A 25,166-nucleotide genomic window follows, 5' to 3' on the forward strand; every position below is an offset into this window, starting at 1 on the left:
TTGTGATATCTTGATAATGAAATTTTTAAATTTTATCTTGAAGATTTTCTAGTATGCCAATGAAAATTAAAGTCTTGAGATTGATCGAAATTGACACGAATATGATAGAATCATAAATATATCAAGTGTGAGTTTTGACACATTGGAGGGAGCTAGGGCTGCTTATGTCAAATTATGTATTTGTTAGTTGATATCTTAGGTGTAAGATAATGAAATTAGAATGTTAGATAGAGATGCATGATCTCTTAATTTTAGGCAAAACCAATTTCACTTCTCACAAAATCATAGGATGACTTGTATATTGAGACATATTAAACATAAGTGAGATGTAAGGATGATGAGCAAAATTCAAGATGTTGATTTAGTGAATCTAATTAGGCTAAGTTTCATCAAAACAAATAAATTGAATGTTAACCAATTATAGGGAAAACTAATATGTAAGTCATGTGTATTTTTTTCATAGATCATGGTTAAAATATATTTGTTTAAGTCATTTAAGCTCACTCCTATGTATCTTAACTATCTCTAACTCTCTAATATGCTTGATAAACATTCAAATGGTAAAATTTTCTTGATGAAAATAAGAAAGGTATGTTAATTAAAAAGAATAATATGGAATTAGGAGAAGAAGAATTTAGATTTAAAGATTGAATTTTTAACTTCATAATTTAGATTTGGAACTTTCATAAAGGTTTATAAACATCAAATTATTGTTGGTGCAATGATAGAAGTTGGAGCATACTTTGAGGGGGAGGTTCACCTTAAAGGCATGAGTTAGATATGAAAGGGGAGATTTAAAATTTTTTAGGATGAGTGATGATTAAAGGATTGTGTACTCTAGGTTGTGCATTGGATGAAATGGAAAGTAGGTAACCTTCATTTGTGTAGATTGGATTAGATAAGAAGAATGGATTTTCGAAAGAATGTTTTTGATGTGTGTAAAGGAGGAGAATGAAGAGTTCAAGTTAGGAAATCTTCATTGGCATGAGAGCAGTAGAATGAGTTAGCCTAATTTAACAATAGGATGATGGCTAATGAGTTAGCCTAACTTAAATATATTGTTAAACATCAAAAAGGGGAGATTGTTGGTGCAATCGACCTTGACCTCTAATCAAGGGTGATAGGTTGAACAAACTCCAATTGATTCGAGTTGAGTTTCGATGTTTGAGCAATATGTAGGTGGTAAAGTGAGACATCGAGTAGGTCAAGGTTGACCTAATACTTGACAATGTCAAAAGTCCAACGTGGAGTTGGCATGAAGAAAGAAAAGTCCAAATGGGTCACGGTTAATCGGACACTTGGTGATCGGAAGACCAATAGGAAGTTACTACGAAGATGAGGAGTCTAAGTGGGTCATGATTGATCAGATACTTGGCAGTTAGAAGTCCAATAGAGAGTTGGCATGAGAAAGGAAGTCCAAGTTAGTCATGAGAACTGAACACTTAGCATGATAAGTGAAGTTCAAGTGGGTCATGAAGGATCAGATACTTGACATGAGAAATGAAGTCCAAGTGAGTCATGGAGGATTAAACACTTAGTGATAATGAAAGTCCTGACAGATCAAGATTGACTGAATGCTAGGCAATAAGGAAGTCTTGATAAGTTAAAATTGATCGGATATCAAGAAACGATAAAATCCCAACAGCTTAAGATTGATCGGATGTTAGATAACGGAAAGTCTAGACAGGTCAAGGTTGACTAGATGTTAAGTAAAGAAAGTCTTAGTAGGTTCAGGTCAATCGGATACTAGGTAAGATTAAAATTCAGCTTTGGTAAGGTTGAAACATGTATATTAGTTGATTGATTGAGTATATCAATCCATTGATGGACACTAAACAGGGAAATTGGGGTTTAAGGTGTTTTTAGAGTTTGCTATAGTAATTAAGATTTTTTCTATAGTAATTAGGGTTTGCTGCAAACCATAAATCTAAAAAATTAGAGTTGTTATAGTAATTTTAGGATTTGCCATAGTAGCTGGGTTTAGAGTTTTCTGCTACAGTATGTTTGCTATTGTAGTCAACCTATTGGTAATTTCCATCAATTGATTAGTGGTACTATAACAACAAATAGAAGGCTTTTGAATCAATTGTCCAGTTCGACTAGAAGTAAGCAATTGATTGATGATAATAATCAATTGGTGATAATAATCAATCGATTGTCAAGTGAAAATCAGCTCGAATGCAATCTTACAAAAGATAGTTTTGAGGCAAATTGAAGCAGCCAATTCTTGGGGGTTTTGTAGCAAAGTATTGTTGCATTTTCGGACCAACAAGAGAAATTTCCAAGCAACAAGCAAGCATCCAAAGCAAGTTCATCATTGTAAAGTCATTTTTGATTTCATTTGTCTTTATATTCATTTTCTTATTGTGTTCTTGTAAGAACAAGTTGTAAGAGACTTCTTTACCTCCGGAAGGTATCTGAAAAGGAGAAGATTATAGTGGTGGTAGATCGCTAGGATTAAGCCTTAGATTAGTTACCTTAAGAGGTGAGTATCAAGTAAAGTCTCAGTGCATGTGGCATCAAGTTTGAGTCAAGTTTTCCATTGTGCATTCAAACGACGAATGCAAGCTCGAGATGAAACGAATGAAGCTATTCATTCCCCTTTAGCTTGTATGGGTTATAACACAAGAATGACACATCAAAATTATAATCAGCCATCACTTAAGATTTCAATGGAAAATAAACTATAAATTAGAGGTGTCAATTCGAGTGAATCTAGTGGGTTTATATCGGGTTGAAGCAAGGATATTAAAAAAAAATTCAACCCGATCCTGATCCAAACCCAAACCAATTTGAAAACTCTAAACTCCAACCTAGATAATCCAACCAACCCGAATAACCTCACCAACCAGATCTATTGCATTTATAATCCATCAAACATACATCATACTAATAATTAGCAACACCTTTTTTGCTATTTTTCCTTTTAATTCTTCACTTGTATCTTAATGTTTCATTATTATCATACTAATGTCCTGTAATTGTCTGACATTATGTACATAAAATATGTCAATTTTTAGGTCAATCCCAAAATAACTTTTCTATCATAAATTCATGTCAACCCGAACCCAGCCAAATCCTAAAAAAAAATTCTAGTCAGATTTCGAGTCCAACCCATTTTGACCTGAACTCTAAAATCTCCAACCCTAATCTAATATTTTTTTTGTGTCGATTTTGATCGGATTAGTGGATCGGATTCATTTTTGACCTCCTACTCTAAATTATCAATTCTAATCGTAGATTAATATAATTAACCATTTCAATAATTAATTACTTTTTTTTTAATGATCTAAATTATTATCTTTTGTTATTAATGGCTTTACTTTTACGGTCGTCTTTCAATTTTCATATCTTAATTATTTTAATTTCAAATGGAAAAAATCAACTTCATCTTATAAAGGAAAAAAGAAGTTTAAAGTTAAAGACTGAAATAGTTTTGAATATAAATTATAACATATTTAGATGGTTAAAATTAAGAGTTTAGATTTCTTGAATAGTCGAATTGTTGATTTTGAATCTTATAATCGTCGATTTTGAAGTGTAATCAATTTTAGCCAGTAGTCGCTTTGACTAAGTGTGTAGTAATCACCCTCGATTTCTGCTTATTTCATGGACCATTCTGATTCTACAATAATGGAAGATTCCTGGTCTCAAGTTTAATTTGTTGTGAGTAAGCTCGTCACTCAAGCCAATGGGCCTGCCTCTATTTATTTGCCTTGGCCGCTCAGCCAACCAAATTTGTTGTACCACGATTTAAAAGTTTATTCAGGATTAAATTTTGTCAAACAGTTTCCACTATTTAGAGGACAAATTAAAATGAACCAACTTCCTCTTCTTATTTCACATCCCAAGTGTTCATTTTATTTTTTATTTTTTTATAATCCAGGTATCTATGTCTTGCGCTCAATTAATCTTTAAATGTCGACGGCCTTCCTCTTGAGTCACCCGTCAAGCTCCTCACTCAACAATCACCATCCTAAATTTTTTATCCCATTAGAGGAAAATGTTCTATAACGTGTCTAGTTGAGATTTGAATAATGAGTGCTTGATTAATTTAAATTGAGAAATGATTGATATCTCTATCTCATTATCATCCGAAGATGCATATTTTGCCACCCCAAGGCTATGATGCAGTGGTAAGACACTTTCGCAATTTCTTAAGCATCTAAGGATCGAGTCATAGTTACGATGAATTATCGGATGAATCTCCTTCAATGGGAGGTTGATCTAAGAATGTTGGGCTATTGAGTCGTCCGCTATGAACACTTCTCCATTTATTTTGATGGTCGATAAAAAATTTTTGTGGGATCAAGTCAGTCACTCCCATAATTAGTTGGCCCAAAGGGTTGTGTTGCCAATTTTAAAAAAAAACGTATTTGGCCACATTAAGACTCATGGGTAAGAATCTCTTCCGATCACATTATAATTGAGAACAAACATAAACACAAACACAAAGAAAGATCTACGACAAGTGTAGTAACCGCCACCTGCAATCTAGAGAGGAAACTGACCTCGAGCATCAAGAAAGACAAATATAAATCATTGAAGAATGGGGGAGCTTAGACCCAACCTTACAAGGATGCCATGATGGAGAATTTCTCAACTTTACCAACATGAGGACAAGGATTTTATCGTAGAGGATGAGGAATCTGAATTGAGAGATGAAGAATATAATGGAGTGTCAATCGCTAGGGTGTCATTTATTCACCCTATTGAACGTACACACAAGCACATTTATGATATTAACTTTTGAATTGATTTTGTTTTGTAAGAGAAAAAGAATTGTAGGTGTCATTTATTCACTCTCCTCAATCCTCCCCCCTTTAGTTTTGATCAAATGTTAGATCAGAAGTACAAAAATATGTATATATAAAAATCCTGGATCTTCATGGTACATATAATTTTAAACAAAATGACATAAAATGAAGAACATACCTCATACTTCTTGACGATCGTGAACGATATCACAAACAAGTGAGAGCCCTAAGTGTGACTCATCTAGCGGTATCCACGTGCATTAGATCATGAACTAGATACGATCCGCTAGGTGCTAGCCTCTTAAATCAACAAAACCTTTTGGAAGTACTATGGATCTTTTTCGATGGAAGAAAGGGAAGTGGAGAGAGAGCTCTATATCCTTGCTCTTCTTCTTTTCACTCATCTTCCAAGGGTGGTTATATTTAGCCTCGAAGAGAAAAATAAAGAGTCTCCATTAATGCAAGAAGATGAAGAGCCTCTATTAATACAAGGAGGATGAAGAGTCTCCATTAATACAAGGAAGATGAAGAGTCTCCATTAATACAAGAAAGATGAAGAGTTTTTGGACTTCAATAATTCTCTAAGAAGACGAAGAGTTACGACTCTTTATTAATTCTCCAAGAATCATCATGATTATAGCTATCCAAATTCTCTCTTTTGTGGATCAAATAAAATCATATTTGATCTTGATCCGTTCTAACTTTTAATATTTCAGAATTAATTAATAATCTAATTAATTATTATTTAGAAATAATAAATTGATTAGTTTTAGTATCCACTAAAATAATCAATTACAGATATTGTTTATGTCTATGTGCTATGCGTGCGACCCTCTAGATTTTATACACGAAGGCAGTGTAAATCCATATACAGCCTAAGGTAACCATCTAGCAATAGTTTTTAGTCACCCAACGTGATAAAATATTAATCATAAACTATAAACCACTAAGAATCGATTACTGTGTAATTCAATCTCTTCATCTAGACTACATCCCAATTAATTCAGTGCACTATGTATCATCACCAATTAATTATTTTACTTGATTTTCAAGATATAATAGACTCCTCTTGAATGATAAACCATTCCCCCATGGTCATGGATTTTGAGTCACTAATATCTCTATCAAGCGGTCAGGATGTTAATTTCCTAATCTAAGAGAGTGATGAATCCTATATTAACTCAACACTATTATCTCTACACTTTGTCATACATCCAACAACCATATGAATCATAATCTAATTAAAAACTACTTTTAATGGTATTAAAGTATATAACTCCACAGATAGAATAAATGAAGATCTCAAGTCAGAAGATCAATATACTCGTTCATAAGAGGAATGACTAATAATGCTTAATATGTGATCTCCTCTCAAGCGGGTCATGTCTAGTGTACCTCTAAACTTGAGGCACCCCCAAGTACAATTTGGATATTCATCCCTCGGTCTATCTTGACCTAGTCATACTCAGCATTGATCTAGATATCTATGCCCCCCTCTAGATATTTATCCGATCAAGGACTGTTTGCATATTAATATAACCATTAATCTGTGAGACTTTATCATTAATCACATGCGTATAAAAAGTAAATGATTAATGATAAATACTTGCCTTTATGAAATAATTATCCACAAATATATAAGAGTGTCTTGGCACATAGGTGCACACACTAACATCAAAGTCATCTCATCTCATGTATCTATTAGTACAATCGTACCTTAAGTAATCATGTTTATAATATTTTGGAAAAGAATTTATGTTAGATTTATCTGTGTTACTAATATGTACATTAAGTTATATAGAAACTTGATGGATATAAATCTCATGGAACTTGTAACTCAAAGAAGTCGAGTTGTGATGATGATTTGGCATGAATAAGTTGGTAATACTTAATAGCTTGAAGGTCTATTGGAGTTCAAGAAGAATGTATGAGACATCTAAGGGATTGTAAGACCAAAAATATTAGGTGGTACTAGAAAAGTTCATGGAATTTGACACCAATTAGACATTAATAATAAGAACTCGATGAGGAGGTGTATATGAAATTGCCATCCGGATTTTAACCTATTGGTTAAGGAAAAAAAATAATAACTACATCTTTAAATGAGTTGAAATAAGATTCTCCAAATTGATTTGAGAAGCTCACTTTCATATGTTGGTGCAATCGATCTTAGATCAAAGTTGATTAAGTTTGGTTTGACTTGAGTTAGGTTTTCATATTTAATCAATATGTTAATCAAATGTCAAATAGGTCAAGATTCACCGGATACTTAATAGTAAAGAAGAGTCAAGTAGATCAAGGTTGACTGGATACCTAGCAGTGGAGAAGTCCAAGTGGATCACTGTTGAACGAACACTTTGCATGCAAGTGAAAGTCTAAGTGAATCATGGATGATTGGACACTTGACACAAGACGAAAAGTTCAAGTGGGTGATGTACGATCGGACACTTGGCATGAAACGAAAAATTCAAATGAGTCATGGAGGATCGGATACTTGGTACGAGACGAAAAGTCCAAGTGGATCATGAAGGACCAGATACTTGGCACAAGATGGAAAGTCTAAGGTTATAATTGACCGGACACTTAGTAATGAGAGAAGTCCTAACAGGTCATGATTGACCAGATGTTAAGCATGAGACAAAAAGTCCAAGCAGGTCAAGGAAGATAGGATATTTGGTAAATGGTAAAGTCCCAATAGGTCAAGGTTAATTAGATATTGAGGAATAGAAAGTCTCGACAGGTCAAGGGTAATCAGATGTTGAGCAAAGGAAGTCTCGGTAAAGTGAGGTCAACTGAATACTAAGCAAGACACAAATTCAGTCTTGAAAAGACTGAAAATAAGGTTAGCAATCAATTGTGTCAAGCAATTGATTGGTAACCCCTAAATCCCTAAAAGGGAGTTTGCTTCTTGAGCAATTGATTGCTATGTGATAGCAATCGATTGGTGTCAAGCAATGGATTGATGCAATCGATTGATAGACCGTGGTCAGTGAACATAATGCTATGGAATCGATCGGCCAGTTTGACTAGGGGTTAAAAATTGATTCATGCAATTGATTGGTCAAGTAAAAAAGAGTCGTTCTACAAATTTAAATGGTCAAATTCAACATGATAATCGATTGATGAAGGTAAGCAATCGATTTTTAGGTAGAAATCAGTCAGAATACAACCCTATAAAAGAAGGTTTCAAGGTCATTTGAAGGGGGCAATTCTTGGGGTTTTGAAGATGAAGTGCTACTACATTTTCAAAACAACAAGAGACAATTCAAAGCAACAACAAACATTCAAAGCAAAACTCACTTGTGTAAATGTGTTTGTTTTAATTTCTTTTGATTTTATTTGTATCTTTGTATTTGCTTGTGTTTGTTGTAAAAATAACTTGTAAGAGGATTCTTCAGCTCCAGAAGGTATCCGAGAAAGAGAAGATTTAGTAGTAGTATATCTTTAGGACTACGCCTTAGATTAGTCATCTTAAAAGATGGATATCAAGTAAACCAAGGTGTTGTAGATGTAACGTCAATTTTGATTCAAGTATTCCGCTGTCCATTCAAACAATAAGCTCGCAATCAAGATGAAGCCATTGAAGCAATTCACCCCTCTAGCTCGCACAGGTCCTAACAAGTGATATCAGAGCAAGATTGCTCTTCATTGGACTAATCGTTGGAAAGAGCACAAAGTTATAGGAAAAAATGTGTGATTTTGAGCTTTTCAATAGCAACAAGTTATCGGATTGACCATTGGAAGAAGCCAACACTAAAGGGAGCTCAAATTTTGGAATAGATCCCTAGGATGGATTCAGATATGACATCCAAGTACCTCTATCATTTGGATTAAAAGGTTTTGATCATTAAAAATCAAGAATAGAGAATTTTTTGATGATCGATATAGATAACTGGTTTGCTCTAATTAATGAAAGGGTTTGAAGCTCCGAAAGATACAAAAGAAAAACTTTTTCCAAACAGCAAATGGACTAAGGAATAAGTTCAAAAATTTGAACCAAATGATAAGGTAACTAAATTATTAGTAAGTATTTTACCTAATGATGTCTTATGCAGGATAAGTTAATATCATTATGCAAAGGATCTATGGAACAAACTTATAAAACTTCATGAAAATCCACCCTTAATGCAAAGTGAAGACGAACCCAAGGAAAGAGACTCGTTGACACTAGAGCAAAAGGACTCGGAGTTTGAGAGATGCTCAACATCTGAGACGGAAGATAACAAAACATCCACCTCAAGGATTGAGGAGGAGAGCTCAATGACACAAGAACAAGAGGAACCCTCAACATCTGGAGAACCACCACTATTAGCATGAAATGTATATCAATTTCATGCAATAACAATAAAAATCACATCATTTTCTTTGAATGTAAGGGAAAAGGACACTACAAGAATAAGTGTCCTAAATTCATGAAGAAAAAAGTTCAAATGGCACCAAGGGCAAAAGAAGCCAAAGGAGACCAAAATCTTGATACGTAAAAGTAAGAAGCACATTGTGTGCTTTACATGAAATGAAAAGAAACATTACCAGAATCATTATCCAAGGGGGAGACATCAAAATAAAGAATAGGATGGAAGTTCAAACTTAGGGGGAGCTTCTAAGGTATTAATTCATAATGCAATTCTCTTGTTTCATGATAAAAAGCATGCTAGAAATAAATTTTATGAATTTAGAGTTTATTATTATAAAAATATGATGTATGATAATTCTAAGGATAATTATAGATCATATCATGATATAACAACTCTACTTATGGATAGGAAGATAGAAAATTACTTAGACAATATCTGTAATAACTTTAGATATATATCTAGAAAGAAAAATGATCAATGCATTCATGAAAAGTCAAGGATTAATGACTTAGAAATGGAAAATCAAGTTTTGAGGTCAAGACTTGATAAGTTAGAGAACTAAAAATATGGCAAATATGGTTAAAGGATCTAAAAAGAAAAATCTAAGGTCAGTAGGTAAGAACCATTCAAGGGCAAGAAAGACTACAATTCTAAGGCCAAGGACAATGTGTCATCTTATCATAGAGTTCCATATAGTTATGGAACTAACCCTAGATCTAAGAGTTAAGTCAAGGTTACAAGGGAGGTTATCCCTAGTGTTGACCTTGAGAAGAATAGCATAACTAAGACTCCTACGTAGCCTAAGAAAGTTATTAGGAAAGTTATTCCTAGTGAATACCTAGTGCATCCAAGGAACTCAATAGGTATTGGGTTCTTAAGAGTATAATCTCTTTACACTGTATGGGTATAAGATGTGTCAACACAAATTAGAAAGGTCGTTAATCTATAATCCTATCTCTCTTTCTAACTACTTCTACTATTTCATCCTTTAGCGAATTATTGACAATAATATCTACCCAATTTCTTATTTTACTTCCTTCTGTATACCATAACTTAAAATTTGAATTCTCTATCATCTTTGTCTTCTCTCTTACCCATTTTATCTCTTGTACATATAAAATATTAATTCTTCTTCTAATCATCGTATCTACTACTTTCATTATTTTACCAATAAATATTTCTAGATTTCATGTTTCAAATCTTAGATAATTAGATTTTTATAATATTTATTTTTACCTAACCTATGGTGTAAGAACTCTTTCATATTTAATACTATACCCGAATTCTTATAGAGATGTAGTACTCCTTATTAATACGTTACAGTCAAACCCTACAACGCGTTCCTTACAAGGAGCATTCTAATATTAATATAATAATTTGATAAATTCATTCAGTGAATATTTATCTATAAATCCATACACTGACAATCTCATATGCAATTTTTAGGTAAACATTTCAAAATTAATGATCTTTGGCCATTGAAGTACTCCCTCAAAATTGAGACAAGTTAGACATCTTCACAAAATGTAATTGGGTCCGAAGACAACCAACTTTTCTGGCGGAGCATCAATACAAGCTAGCCCTAGCAAATGGGGCTTTATTGGTAGATCTTATAAAATATCAATCCGTCTTGCAAGCTAACTTATCTACCTACCAGTCACTCGTCCAGAGTTATGCTACTCAATTTATGTTTTGTCTCAATTCATGCAAGCTCCAAGACAAGAAGAATGGGATGTTATAGTGCATACTTTGCAATATCTAATAAAGAATAATATGTGATAGGGGATCTTGCTTCTAAATCTATTTTCCTCAACCCATCATATATTGATTCAAACCAGGCAAATTGTCCATTCACTCAGTGTTCATTATTAGATTTATTCTGTCATGCTTGGAGGATTTCCTTTGTCCCAGAAAATTAAGAAAAAGATGATCATCTCAAGATCCTCTACACAAGTAGAGTGCAAGTTAACAAGTGAACTTTTACTAATAAAAGGTTAAATAGCCTTATTGAAGTTTATGATCTGCAAATAATGCACTTTTGTTGTTGATAATCAAATTTCTCTTTGCAGTGCAACCAATTTCATATTCATGAATGGAAAATATGTATATTAAAATTGATTGTCACTTCATGTGGAAGCATGATTAATCTAAGGCTATTGCAACAAAGTAAGTCTCAACCAAGTAACAATTAACTACTAAGGAATTAATACTTGACTGATATCTTCACCAAGGCACTTAGGGGAGATCATTTTCACTTTCTGTTAGGGAAATTGATGTGTATGCTTTAACTTAAGGAAAAATATTAAAGATTGAACAACATTAAGTATTGAATAAATGTTTCATTTTTAGCTAACCATGGTATAATAAGTTTTTTTCTTCTTGAAATTCATTAATTAAAAATGGCATATTAGTCAACTAAGTATGGTGGGAAATGATAATAATTCTTTTTTTTTTCTGTTTTCTTAAGTTTGGAGGCAATTATTCTCCTTTGACAATATGTACAAAATATATGTTGTAACTTTGGTAATTCTTTCTTTTTGATGTATAGACAGTATAAGTAAAAATTACATATGGCCACGCTAATTGAATTCCCTGAGCTCATCAACAGGAGGGCAAGTGAAGCACTCCCCTACAAACAGGCATGTTGGCATAATGTCATCAGGCACTAGTTCCATGTCTCGGAAGGCAGCATTAGCTCGGAACAATTGGAATAGGCACATTTGCACTGACGTACTCTTGGCGTTATGCATCTCTATTTCTTCAATTTTCATCTTCTTAAAAATGTTTCATCTTTTCCATCTCAAGACCTGCAACTTGAACACATTCCTTTTTATCATCTTGCTCTCAATTTCATCTTGCTTTGTGCTATTGGGGATAGGGTAGAAACTAAACCCGAGTACCTCTTCCTAATATATGTCCTCATCCACCATTAAAATATGAATTTTGGCTTTTGCCTTTATCAATTTATTCTTTCACGACATGATCCTTTCAAGGACACGAGTGATCATGTCATGCTTCATCTTATTACATAGTTTCTCTTTTGATTGCGCGCAATTGCTTGCATATTGGTTCTCGTGCAGTTGCTTCGATAGTGTAATGATTGGGATGAAGAATATTTTGGCCAAACTTACTCATGTAGATCATAAGCACACGAAGGGGATCATCTAGGACAACTAGGAGATTATCTGAGTAAATCGAGCATCTCTCCGAGCAGCCACGTGGATATCCTATAATATTTCTGATGGCAAGGTGATGCGGGCCATCTCATTGATTTGATTTTGCTTTTTGTTATTTCCCATTCTTGTTGGTCTTCTCGGGTGATCGAGTGTGTGGTAGTTGAATTGGTTACTATGGGATAAATTTATTGCAATGGACAAGGATCAAATCTCGACAAAGTCGAAATAATATTCTCCCCCGTAGTAGTCAACTGTAACTTCCCAATTTATCTCTTCACAGATGATCGTAAAATCGATCGTATGAGGCCGTTAGAATGGCAAATTCCATCTTTTACTAAAAAATGTGTAGATCATACAAGAAGGAACTATCTTAGTGGCTCCTATCAATAGACTAAAGCAGTTGGATGGTGCCCTCTATTGATAACAAATGGCCCTTCATTTGGAAGGGAATTAGGGGGGGCTGAGATTGATGTTTTACCAGCATCACCTTTCAAGTGCATCAGAACAAGTCAGAAGCTTTGTGGAGAACTAGATGGAATGACGGCTGTGTGCTCAGTTGAGGATTTACTCAGATTTGCTGCTCGTGATGAGCAGGATGCAAAGATTCAGCATCCGGAGCTTCCTAGGTTATTTCTTGGTCTTTCTTTTAGTCGACCGGCAGTAGGTAATGAACTGCCAGAGATGGTTCAAGCACCATGAGAGCCAAATCTTTTAGACCGTGAGATTATCACTCATTGATCAACTCAGAGGTTGTTTGTAGCTGGGATGTTGTCAACATAAGCTTTATCCACGTAATTATCCATGCGTTTTTTTCTTTAGCTTGTAGATACTGTAACTAGCATTCTTGTGATAGATTTGATAGATATTTTCTTTTCCTTTGAGTTGGGTTCATCTCTCCAGTAATAAAATGATTGAATAATCCAGGACTGGGTACGAATCATTCTAAGCAGACAGAATTATCATACCGGATGATTGAACTATGCAAGTAAAACGACTCAACAAAATTCTGTGGAAATAATTTTTATTGTTAAAATTTATTTTTATTATAGTCTAGGAATCAAATAAATGAGTATTTATTCTTATCTATTTCATAGCTATCTTATTATTCATTGAGAAATAACTATGTGGTAAATCAAGCTCAGCATTAATTGAGCATTCACTTCAAGCCAAGCGTGGACTGAGGAAAAAAACATATTATTTTTTAAGTAAATATGATCTCTCCTCAAAAGATTATGTATAATTACTAAAACAATTCAAGTTATGGTGAATGACATACCGATATAAACAATACAACAATATATTAAGAGCAAAAACAAGGGAAACACAACTTGAATAGATTGACAGATTGGCAATACTGTTCAATTTGAACCACTAGCTATGCAACTTAGCACAACCAAATAGGTCATACAAATCTGTTAAATTACTAGTAAACATTAGCTTTCTTCAAGACCAAAGTCTACTGACTGTTCCTTTTGCACCCATTAATCACCTTTCATATGGTCAGAATATCTCTATTCACATAGCTTCAAGATCAAAATGGATGTACTATCTCAAAGTATGCATCAAGAAAAATCTCTTAAAATATATGTAACGATTGCAAGATTTAGGCCTTTTTCAGTTTCAAAAGTATGCACATGGTAATAAGATGATACCAGGCAGCATTGCAATTGCATGAATCTCCAAATTACCTCATCCCCGTAGCAGACCTATTGTGGCACGGCATGAACCACGAGGATATCCACCAATGATTGAAGACAACTTACTTCCATATGCTCTGATAGACTCATCGAAGAGTATAAACTTGAAGCTTAAATGTACGTCACTACCTCTGTGTCCTTTATTATTATACAGGCTAGGCAAGAAATCAGAAAATTCATGAATGAACTATGCACAAGTGCACGACCCTGAGGTTTCAGAACATGTAATCAATAGTTCATCCTAGCCCTGCACAATTTAAATTTAATCAGTTCATCAAAGTAATTCAAGCTTAGAATTTCTGAACTAAGGGCCACACATGATTATGCACAAGTGCACGACCCTCCAAAGAGGTTTCAGAACATGTAATCGATAGTTCATCCTAGCGCTGCACAATTTAAATTCATTTAGTTACTAAAGGTTGTTAATGGAATTCAAGTTTAGATTTCTGATCTAAGGACCACACAATGATCACAGAAAGCCTACAAAAAATCATTCTACATTTCAACCACCTAGATTTCACCCTATGGATGATATCTTGATGAACCTTGTTGTTGCATAATAGAATCAAGGTATCTAGAACTCTCACATGATAATTTCATGTTCTCTATATCTCAATTCAAGTTTTCCATTATTGCTAAAATTACATTTGTGTATCCAGTGGGACTAATACCAGTTATTGTCGTAATCCTCATTGTCAAAAGAAATAAGTCCTTCAGTATACAAAGAACATGTTAAAGTTGTTATTTTATGGACAAATAGCCACAGGATGATACATGACTACATTAAGAGTACAATTACACATTATTTTCTTTACTTGGTAGCTTTTGATTGATACAGAAGTTTTATAGAAATTTGAGTAGTTAGGTAAGGGACGGAAAGGGGGAAAAAACAATTATACTTTATAATTAAGTTTACTCAACAACACCCTTAAACATAATTGTCCTCCATCCTACATTCCAAGAATTGGCTTGAGTTCAATGAAGAAATCAAATCTGTTCAGCATGAAAAATATATATGCTAGTTGATCTTGTGTTTTGATGTAGACTAGCTTAACTATTCTTTCTTTACATGTTATTGAATAAAAGGAAAGCGCAAGTTAATGTGCTTACTTCTTCCATGATACACCAAGTGTATTGCAAGTGCAATAGTAGATTTCTTGTCAATATATTGGTTGTTTATTGGAGAGCCAAGTAAAAGTTATGTCAGCTATGTAAAACACAAAGCCAGTGCTACTCTTTCTTTCATCCAAATCTCCTACACAATAACTATTACAATATCCATCAAGTTGAAAGTTGTTAGAAGGAGAATATAACAAACCATGTGAAATGGCACCTCAAAAATGGACTAGCACACTTATTTCAAAAAAACACCTAGCACACTTGTTTCTTATTAACAAACTGTAGAAAATAATCAAATCTTTCCTTATGCAGAGTCAATCAAATCATGGGTGATATAGAAACTAATTAAATCTTTCCTTATGGAGAGTCAATCAAATCATGAGTGAGAAAGGATATAAATTGATTGATTTAGTTGAGAATAATTTATCTTTGATAAAATATTTTTTTTATTATTCTTTCCTTATTTATTAATTCTCATTGTATAAAAGTGTATCCTTGATTCATGAATAAAATCATGTGAGAATGTGAGAATTTTTTCATAGTATCAGAGCAAGGTTCCTCTCTATAAACAAACACATGCAATTCTTGTCCTCCGAAGACAACCACGATGTCTATGGATTCTTCAATCTACACCCGAAAAACCTTCTGTTATCGTCTCTTCTTTTTCTGAAAGCGACGTCTCATTCTTGCAAATTACAGTCCATAAGTTGAACAATCTTAATTATTTACAATGGGCTAAATCAATTAGATCTGCGGTAGAGGGAAGCTGAGTTATCTTACGAGCGACTCCTCTCAGCCTATATCAAGCAATGCATCGTACCAGACATGGCTAGCCTAGAATTCAATTATGCTTGCCTAGTTAATTAATTCCATGGAATCCAAAATTAATTGCCATTATCTCTAGTTCAAGACGGCCAAGGAGGTGTGGGACGCAGCTTGGAAGATGTATTCCGATCTGGGCAATACTTCTCAGATCTTTGAGCTACGATCGAAGTTGAAAGAATTAAAACAATATTCAAATTCTGTAATACAATACTTCTCTAATCTTCAAGATATTTGACAGGAACTTAATCTATTTTTTGAAAAAGATTCAACATGCGCTGATTGTAGTATCAAAATTCAGGGCAATATTGAAAAGGAGCGTGTGTTTGATTTTTGGTTAGTCTTAATCGTAATTTGAATGAGGTACGTGGTTGTATAGTTGCATGTGATCCATTCCCATCTCCTGAAGAAGCCTTTGCAGAAGTCCGATGGGAAGAAGTCCGTCGTAAGGTCATGCTTACTGATGAAATTATAACACTACAATCTATTACCACAGACGTTTCAGTGTTGATTTCTACAAAAAATTTACCACCAAATCAACGTCAAAATAAACATCTTTGGTGTAAACATTGCAACCCGTCAGGCCATACCAAAGATATATATTGGAAAATATATGGGAAACTAACAAATTAGCAACCTCGAAAAAGGAATGAAGGTTATGGATTTCATACTCAATCGAGCCAAGAAAAATTTACTATCTCCGGTGTTCCTGCCTCCTTCACCAAAGAATAGATTGAACAATATTGCAAATTCTTCAACCAAATGGCCCTTAATGCGTCTTCCAACGCTAAGGTTGGTTCGTACTCAATCTGATAAACTCAATTCTCCCTTTCATAACCATTCAACGATCCCTTTGATCATTTATTCTGGGGCCTCTGACCATATACAGGTGACTTAAGTCTTTTTTCTTCATATTATCTCTATTCTTGCCAAACTACTATTAGGATTGTTGATGGATCATTAACTATAGTTGTTGATATAGGCGATATTCAATTGTCTCAGCACATCATTTTGAAATCTATTTTTCATATACCTGTTCTAAAATGTAATCTAATTTCTATTAGCAAAGTCATCCTTGATAATCAGTGTTTTGCTAAATTCTTACCTTCTTATGTCTTTTTCGAGACCTACTATCGGGGAAGACGATTGACAATGCTAGAATTCACGAAGGTCTTTATTATTTCGAGGATAAAAATGATCGATCTTTCATATTGCTTTTTCTGATTCTAATAATAGGGAAATAATGTCTTGGCATTATCGTCTTGATCATCCTAGTTTTAGTTATTTGAAACGTCTGTTTCCTTCATTGTTTACAAAAAAAGATCATTTGAGTTTTAATTGTGACGTGTGTCATGTGTCAACTAGCCAAGCATACTCACACCCATTTTTCTCCTAAACGATATAAACCATCTACTCCATTTTCATTAATTCATAGTGATATTTGGGACCCCTCACAATTCACACTTCTCATGAGAAAAAATAATTTATCTCATTTATTGATGATTATACATGAGTTACTTGGGTTTATCTTCTTAAGGATAAGTGTGAAACCAGTAACATCTTTAAAGTCTTCCACAAAATGATCCAGATCCAATTCCAAACAAATATCCAAATTCTTAGAACCAACAATGGAAAGAATATTTTAATATCATTTTAGATGACTATTTAGTGGAAAATAGAATTGTTCACCAAAGCTCATGTGTCAATACTCCACAACACAATGTTGTTTCCGAATGTAAAAATCGTCATTTGTTGGAGGTTGCTTGTGCTCTTATGTTCACCATGCATGTTCGAAAATATTTATGGGACAATGCAATCCTCACAGTCGCGTATCTTATCAATCATCTTCCTAATCGCTCCATAAACTGTCACACCTTTATCTCTTCTCACCCAAACATATCCACAAATTTTCAACTTCAATAATCTACCATTAAAGACATTTGGATGTATGATTTTGTACATATTCATGTTTATAAGAGCAACAAACTTGACCCTCGAGCCCTTAAAATTATCTTTGTCGGGTATTCTCCTACTCAAAAAGGTTATCGATGTTATTGTCCGTAAATAAATAAAATATATGTTACTTGTAATGTTACCTTTTTTGAAGGTACCCTGTATTTCTCTCACACTTTACCTCAAGAAGGGAAGAATGATGAAGTTTTAAAGTTGATGGAAGAGGAGAATCAAAGTGTGTCACAACTTGACCATGTCACACCACACGACAGCGGTAGTGATGATCACGATCTCTAGAGTCCGACACGGCCTAATCGTGTTACATCACACAGCCATAGTGACGACTGTTGTGGCAGTAGAACTCACCTAAAGGATGATGAAGATACTCTTTCTGTCGTTAGTTTTAATTTGGACATTACCTTCTATGCCCAATCCTATCCAAGTCAGCCCTCAAATTAGTGAAACAGGGGGAGTATCGAATAAAAAATCAAATATCCTAGTTTATTTAAGGAGAAAGACTTCTCAAGCTAATGAAGAAATTGTGAATTCTAGTTAGTCAAGAAGATGAACCGATGGTAGAATCCTATAACAAGTCAAGTACATTTTTGATCTTGATATTCCTATTGCATTCAAAAAGGGTGTCCGATCTCGTCCCAAATATCCAATCTCGAACTTTATCTCCTATTTTAATCTATCCTCCATATTTCGTACTTTCTCTTCAAAATTGTCTAGTGAATTAATTCTCAGATCTATCATGGAGGCACTAGCTATTCCTAAGTGGAAGATTACTGTTCTTGAAGAAATGTATGCTCTCAAACAGAATAATACCTGGGATTTTATGAAATTACCACAAGGAAAATGTTGATTGTAAATGGATTTTCACGATTAAGTACAAGCCTAATAGTTCAATTGAAAGACACAAGACTCGTCTGGTGGCTAGAGGCTTCACTCAAACCTATGGAATTGATTACACTGAGACTTTTGCTCCGGTTGCCAATACTGTCAAAATTCTTCTATCATTGACGGCTAATCTAGATTGGTCATTATATCAACTTGATATAAAAAATATCTTTCACAATGGAGATCTTAAAGAGGAGGTTTATATGAATTAACCTCCATGATTTGAAGAAAATTTGAATGATAAAACTATATATAAGCTCAATAAATCTCTCTATGGTTTCAAATAGCCACCTCGTGCCTAGTTCGATTGATTATCCAAGATAATCAAGAACTTTAGATATATTCAGGAACACTCTGATAGAGGAAAGATCATTATTCTTATAATGTATGTTAATGATATCATCATCATTAGGAATGATAATAAAGAATTGGTAGAAATCAAGAAAATGATGGCATAAGAATTTGAAGTCAAAGATCTTGGAACATTGAGATATTTTCTGGAAATGGAAATTGCTTGAAACAAAAAAGGTATTTCGGTCTCTCAAAGGAAATACACTTTAAATCTATTAAAGGAAACTAGCATGTTGGGATGTAAGCCAAATAACACGTCGATTGAGTTAGGGAATAAGAGAAAAATATTTAAAGGAAACCCGATTGACAAAGATAGTTATCAGCGTCTTTTTGGAAAACTCATATATCTCACATATACGCCCAGATATTGTCTTTACAGTTAGCCTAGTAAGTCAATATATACACTCATCGTGTCAAGGTCATTTACATGCAGTATACAGAATTTTGAAATATCTAAAACAAACTTCTAGAAAAGATCTGTTCTTTGTAAAAACTAAGAATAGAAGAGTGTGTGCATACACTGATGCAGATTGGCAGGATCAATTGATAATAGGAAGTCAACTTCTAGGTATTGCACAATGGTATGGGGGAATTTAGTGACATGGGGTAACAAAAAATAATCTATGGTTGCAAAAAGTAGTGCTAAAGCGAAATACAGAGCTATAACTCATGGAATTTGTGAACTCATTTGGATCAAAAGAGTGATGAAAGATTTGATTGAAAATTCAAATTGAAGATGTTATGCTACTCCATTGTGATAATAAATCAACTATCAGTATAGCTCACAATCTAATTCATCATGATCGAACAAAACATGTAAAGGTTAATCGTCACTTCATTACAGAAAAGGTGGATAAAAATATTATCGGTATTGAGTATATTCCTACATCTCACCAACTAGCCGATTTTCTTACAAAAGGATTATTTGAATAAGCTCATAAATTTCTTGAATGCAAGCTTGGTCTCATCAATATCTACAACCAAGCTAGAAGGGGAGTATAGAAAATAATCAAATCTTTTCTTACGAAGAATCAATCAAATCATGGGTGATATAGAAACTAATCAAATCTTTCCTTATGAAGAGTCAATCAAATCATGAATGAAAAAAGATATGATTAGATTGATTTGGTTGAGAATAATTTATTTTTGGTAAAATATTTTTTTTATTCTTTTCTTATTTATTAATTTTCATTGCATAAAGTGCATCCTTGGTTCATGAATAAAATGGTGTGAGAATTTTTTCACAAACCATGTGAAACAACACCTCAAAAATGGAGATAACGAAATGAAAGAGACATGAAGTAGATAAGTTTCTTATTAATTCAACTATTCAACTATTCCTTTTTGCAGGTAGATCCTTCTATATATTAAACTTCATAGCCTCTTGAAATAGAAATAACACCTAGCACACATTTTCAAACAAATATGGAAGATAGGCTCTTGAAATAGAAATAACACCAAGCACACTTATTTTCAAACTAATATGGAAGATATACAGTATGTTTTTATTAGGAAAAAACACTATAGGAGCAACCTTTAGTATTATTTGCAAAAAAAATGAATATTTTCAAATACAATTAATTTAATAAACTGAAAAATTGCTTACATTTAGGAGAAAGAAATAAACAAGTTATTTGCAAAAGGAAATGAATATTTACAAATATAATTATTTAGCAAACTGAAAAATTGCATATACATTTTGGGAGAAAAAAAATTAAACAAGTTCACTTGTATCCTACGCTTCACAACACAATCTCAATTAACTTTTAAACTGTGATCAGATATTTTATTGATCTCAACCTAAATGAAATGAAACATATAATATATGTGTCTCTTAGAGAGAGTAGTTGATATAATGCTCTGTTACAGCTAAACAAAAGTTTGTATAAGAGAAAATGATCAGGGAAATTCATCTCTAGAAGCATATTGTCCTTTTGATTAGTTTATATAATTTGATGATAATATAAGTTCCACATAATGTTTACTCCCAACAATTTTAATTGATACAAGTGCAAAACTATTACAGTTAATTACTAAAAGGTGTATAACTATCTCTCACTTTGAAGTTTATATATTTAATTACAAAAACATACAAACAGAAACTAAAGGGATTAAGTTAACTAGAAACATGAAAAGAAACTAGCAAATAGTTGGGTGGATAGGATGAAAATTCTTGCAAGAAATATCTTGGATCTAGTATTAAACAAAAAGAGATTGATGAAGATCTTGTTAACAGGATAAAACATGAGTGGTTAATATGACGAGGAACCTCTAAAATCTTGTGTGATCATTATGCAACATAGACTAAAAGAATTAAGATTATGGTATGTCCATCATACTTTATGGATAAAATGTTGAATAGTTAGGAAACAACATGCATAAAAAGTCAATGTAGTAAACATAACTGAGACAAAAATGATAAGGTGGATATGTGGTGAACTAGAAAAGAATTAAAGAAAAAAAAAACAGATTTCTATCCCGAATGTATCTCCAATGTAGAATACAATGAGAATAGGTAAGCTAAGATGATATGAAATATCCAAAACACACAAATAGATTCTATAGTTAGATATATTGAATTGGTTAGAGTTAAAGGTGCAACTTGTAAAAGGAAGGAGGAACCAAAGAAAATTCTAACTCACCAGCTAACATGACTTGATAATGGCAATAAGCTAAACAAAGTATTTTTAGTTTAATTTGGTAATAAAAGGAAAAAGAAGGAGGCTGTAAGATTAATTTAACTTTATAGAATTTACAGAAATCATAGAAATTTTAACATCATGTTAATTGACTACAACGCGCACTTGTATAATACAGTAATGCATCCAAGCGCATTTGCCTAAGCACCAAAATCTCAAAGAGACAACAAAAAGAAAAGGATTGCTAGTGCAAATCAACGCACCGAGGGTACAGGGGATGTCGTGCTAGACGGTGGAGGCGTGGACGGCGACGGCGCAGGCGACAAGGTCGAGATCAGAGGGAATCCAGGGACGGGAAGTACCTGGAGAGGGGGCGAGCGAGTGATTCCGTATCCGTACTTCTTGCGGAGGTAATCTTTGAGTAATTGGTCACGGGCGAGGGTGCGGGCTCGTTGGGGTTCGATGTTGACGTAGGAGAAGTAGGCGCCCGCAACGAAGAGGGCGGTTCCTCCGGCGAAGCAGCCGACGGTGGTGGCCATCCACTTGGGCGAGCACCAATTCATCACTGTCAATGACCGATCGCCACTCGCCGCCGACAACCGAGGCTCCCAAATCAACACTGCCTTCCTTTTCTGGACACCTAAATCATTACAATTTATCCTCTTACATAATTTTCTATTATGAACCAATAATAGATTTATCATCACCATAAAAAATAATAAATATATCTAAAAATAGATGTGGCAATTCGGACCTAAGCTTAAGCCTAACAGGCCTGTTTTATTATCGTGTTGGGTTGAGTCTCACATGGGACTTTACAGATTGCATCTAGCACGACCCACGATGTCACTAGGGGACTCTCAGCATGAGGCATGAACTTGAACTTGACTAGCCCATGTCCATGTTGATTCAAGTCCGAATTTGATCGGATCAAATTCTTTTTTTTTTTTATCAATAGGATGATCCAGTACGCCTCAGGTTGAGTCGTTTTTATTATAAGTAAAAGGGCTGGCCAATTAGGTTGTAAGGCCCAATGACTGACTGGCCAACTCCTTCTATTATTAAAAAAAGTATTAAGTCACATCTGTGTATTTTTTTTCTTTGATAAAAGATGAAATCTGTCATCTTAGCAGTCTCACACTGTCGGTCTCACGACCATCTGTGAAGAGGTAAATTGAAGAAACTACAATTGATCACGACGGAAGAGAGTATTGTTCGATTTCAAACCGATATTTGAATCCTTATCCTCTTTTATAAATCTGTTCCATTGTAACTAATTCAGTTATATTTCGGAAGCCATATCTGTGCATTTCGAATTGAAGTAAGGAAAAGGATGCTGTCGTGAAAAAAATGCAATTGGGCCTGAGCAAAGCGTAAAATTTTTGATACAACAAAACTTTTTTAAGCCAAAGTGCGACACGATCTTCTTATATATATGAGGGATATATGGTGCTCCTATTTAATTCTTAAACACTCAATTCATTTTGTGGTTGGGAATACAGCTTTCAAATGAGCAGGTCCAGCCTAGGCTTGCCTAGGCCTTAAGCCCAGGACCTCAATTTTTATTGGATTCATTATTTTTAATATATTAAATATAATTTATTATATATATATATATATATATATTTATTATTATATAAATATAATTGTGTGAGTCTCAATGATCTTCATTTTCTAAAGAATATGACCATTTTGTAATAAAAAATTTACATGATCTCATTCTCTAATTAAAATTTTGAGGGAAATATTTTTTAAACAATGTCAAAGGCCTAAATTTTTTTTTTATTGAGTTGTAACTCCATCTTCATAGAGTAGTTTTTTAGATTCTAAGATGAAAAAATAGTCTGATATATCATTGACATTCATCTTTTATGCATATTTATCTTTCTTACTATATGATGTGCTTATCCATGATTCAACTTTATTGTGCATACATGATTTTGATACTATTCTGTGCATTTTCATATCTTACGAGATGCGGAGAAGAACCGAAAGTTGAACATAAATCTCTGACCCATAAAGATCAAGACGTGAGGAGTTAATCATGAAAGTAGTCCAAAACCTCACAAGGATACTATTGGCTATCATAGAACTTAATGGGTCGATCCCAATTCGGCATCATGAACTAGGGGATGGCACATAGAGGATTGTAGGGTATTGTGACAGCGGTCGCTCTAGTAAAGTCACTTTGAAAGTAGGTGTCGCGTTTAGTAGACATGCCAGTATTATTCCAAAAAGTCTATATTGATATCTCAGGATAAACCACCTATATGCATATAAACATTGAAGTAAGAAAGTAAATAGTATATAGGATGTCAACGGTTATAGTGACGAAATTGAAATCCTAGAGTCATCTCCTAAGATTAGCTTTCTCTTAAGACTCCTCGTGTGTTCTCAATTTGATTTCTTTCTTCTCAATTCTCATAATTTTTGACTTTCTAAATAACCTGCTTTGCTATTCTAACTAGTACTTAATTTTACAGTCTTTGTGAGATCAATCTTTATATTACTTGACGACAGTCGTACACTTATGATTTTCATATATCACATACCTTATGTCTTTTAGCGTGCACAGTTTACCATATCTAGAATGCACACAATAAATAGATTTTTAATTTTTAAAGATCAATAACCCGCAAAGAACAATATTGTAAAGAATATACAAAGATAGGTATATAAATGAAGAGGTGATAGTACAAGAATAAAGGTAAAAAAATCAAAAGAAATTATAAAAAATATTCTTTTTTTAAATAAAAGACCATCCGGCTCATCTCCTTCGTCTTTCTGGCTCATCTCCTTCGTCGGATCCTTCAGATCTGCGAAATCTCTTAATGATATTGCTCATATTATTAAATCTCAAAAAAAGAGGTAAAATGGAATAGACCTGGGGCTTTTTGATGTAGATCTAGGTATGGAGAAGGAGAAGAAGTGAGGAAGAAGTAAAGGGGTTGAAGAGGTACGGTTTGAGAGGAGTTTGGAAGGAGGAAAGAGTTGAGAAGAAGGAGAAGGCGGCTTGGTCTTTTTGGGGGCACACGGTCGTGTGCTAGGGCGCACGACCATGTGCTAGGGCACACACGACCGTGTGCCTTATATAGGATGAGGGGCACGGTCGTGCCTATGAGGCACGGCCTAGGGTGGTCACCTCTCTGGTATTTGGGCACGCCCGTGCCTATGAGGCACGAGTGTAGCAGGTTGCCTTTTGGGAACTCCCACACGGCTGTGCCTTTGAGGCACGACCTAGGGTGGTGTTACTTGGTTGAACAGGCACGGCCTGGCCAAGTGGCTGCTCTGTTGAGAGGCACGGTCGTGCCTGGTAGGCACGGCCTGAGCCTGTCCCTGCTCTGTTATTAGACACGATCGTGTTTATTGGACACGACCTCAAGCTGGGGCCTTCCTG

General features: G+C 34.1%; 1 protein-coding gene across 2 annotated transcripts; it reads right to left on the bottom strand.

The window, feature by feature from the left end:
* Positions 1-13,569: 13,569 nt before the first annotated feature.
* On the bottom strand, positions 13,570-22,397 carry LOC141833663 (uncharacterized). 2 transcript variants are annotated; one of them, XR_012602233.1, is made up of 3 exons: positions 22,033-22,397; positions 13,977-14,232; positions 13,570-13,837 (listed from the first exon to the last, which is right to left on the bottom strand). XR_012602233.1 is itself a non-coding variant. In XM_074721144.1 (2 exons), exons 1-2 carry the CDS (start codon positions 22,330-22,332, stop codon positions 14,227-14,229), a joined length of 306 nt encoding a protein of 101 aa, XP_074577245.1. In that variant the 5' UTR covers positions 22,333-22,397; the 3' UTR covers positions 13,854-14,226. The 2 variants fall into 2 exon arrangements, 1 of the variants encoding a protein (XP_074577245.1); XM_074721144.1 differs by lacking the exon at positions 13,570-13,837 and having other exon boundaries at positions 13,854-14,232.
* Positions 22,398-25,166: the final 2,769 nt, after the last annotated feature.

This window comes from Curcuma longa, chromosome 8 (assembly GCF_044706935.1).
Source record: "Curcuma longa cultivar G26 ecotype Majalengka, Jawa Barat chromosome 8, ITB_CL_G26_1.1, whole genome shotgun sequence".
Lineage (NCBI taxonomy): Eukaryota > Viridiplantae > Streptophyta > Magnoliopsida > Zingiberales > Zingiberaceae > Curcuma > Curcuma longa.

Bases quoted from the DNA above. Each gene is read 5' to 3' on its own strand.
- LOC141833663 (XM_074721144.1), bottom strand. From the start codon at position 22,332: ATGAATTGGTGCTCGCCCAAGTGGATGGCCACCACCGTCGGCTGCTTC.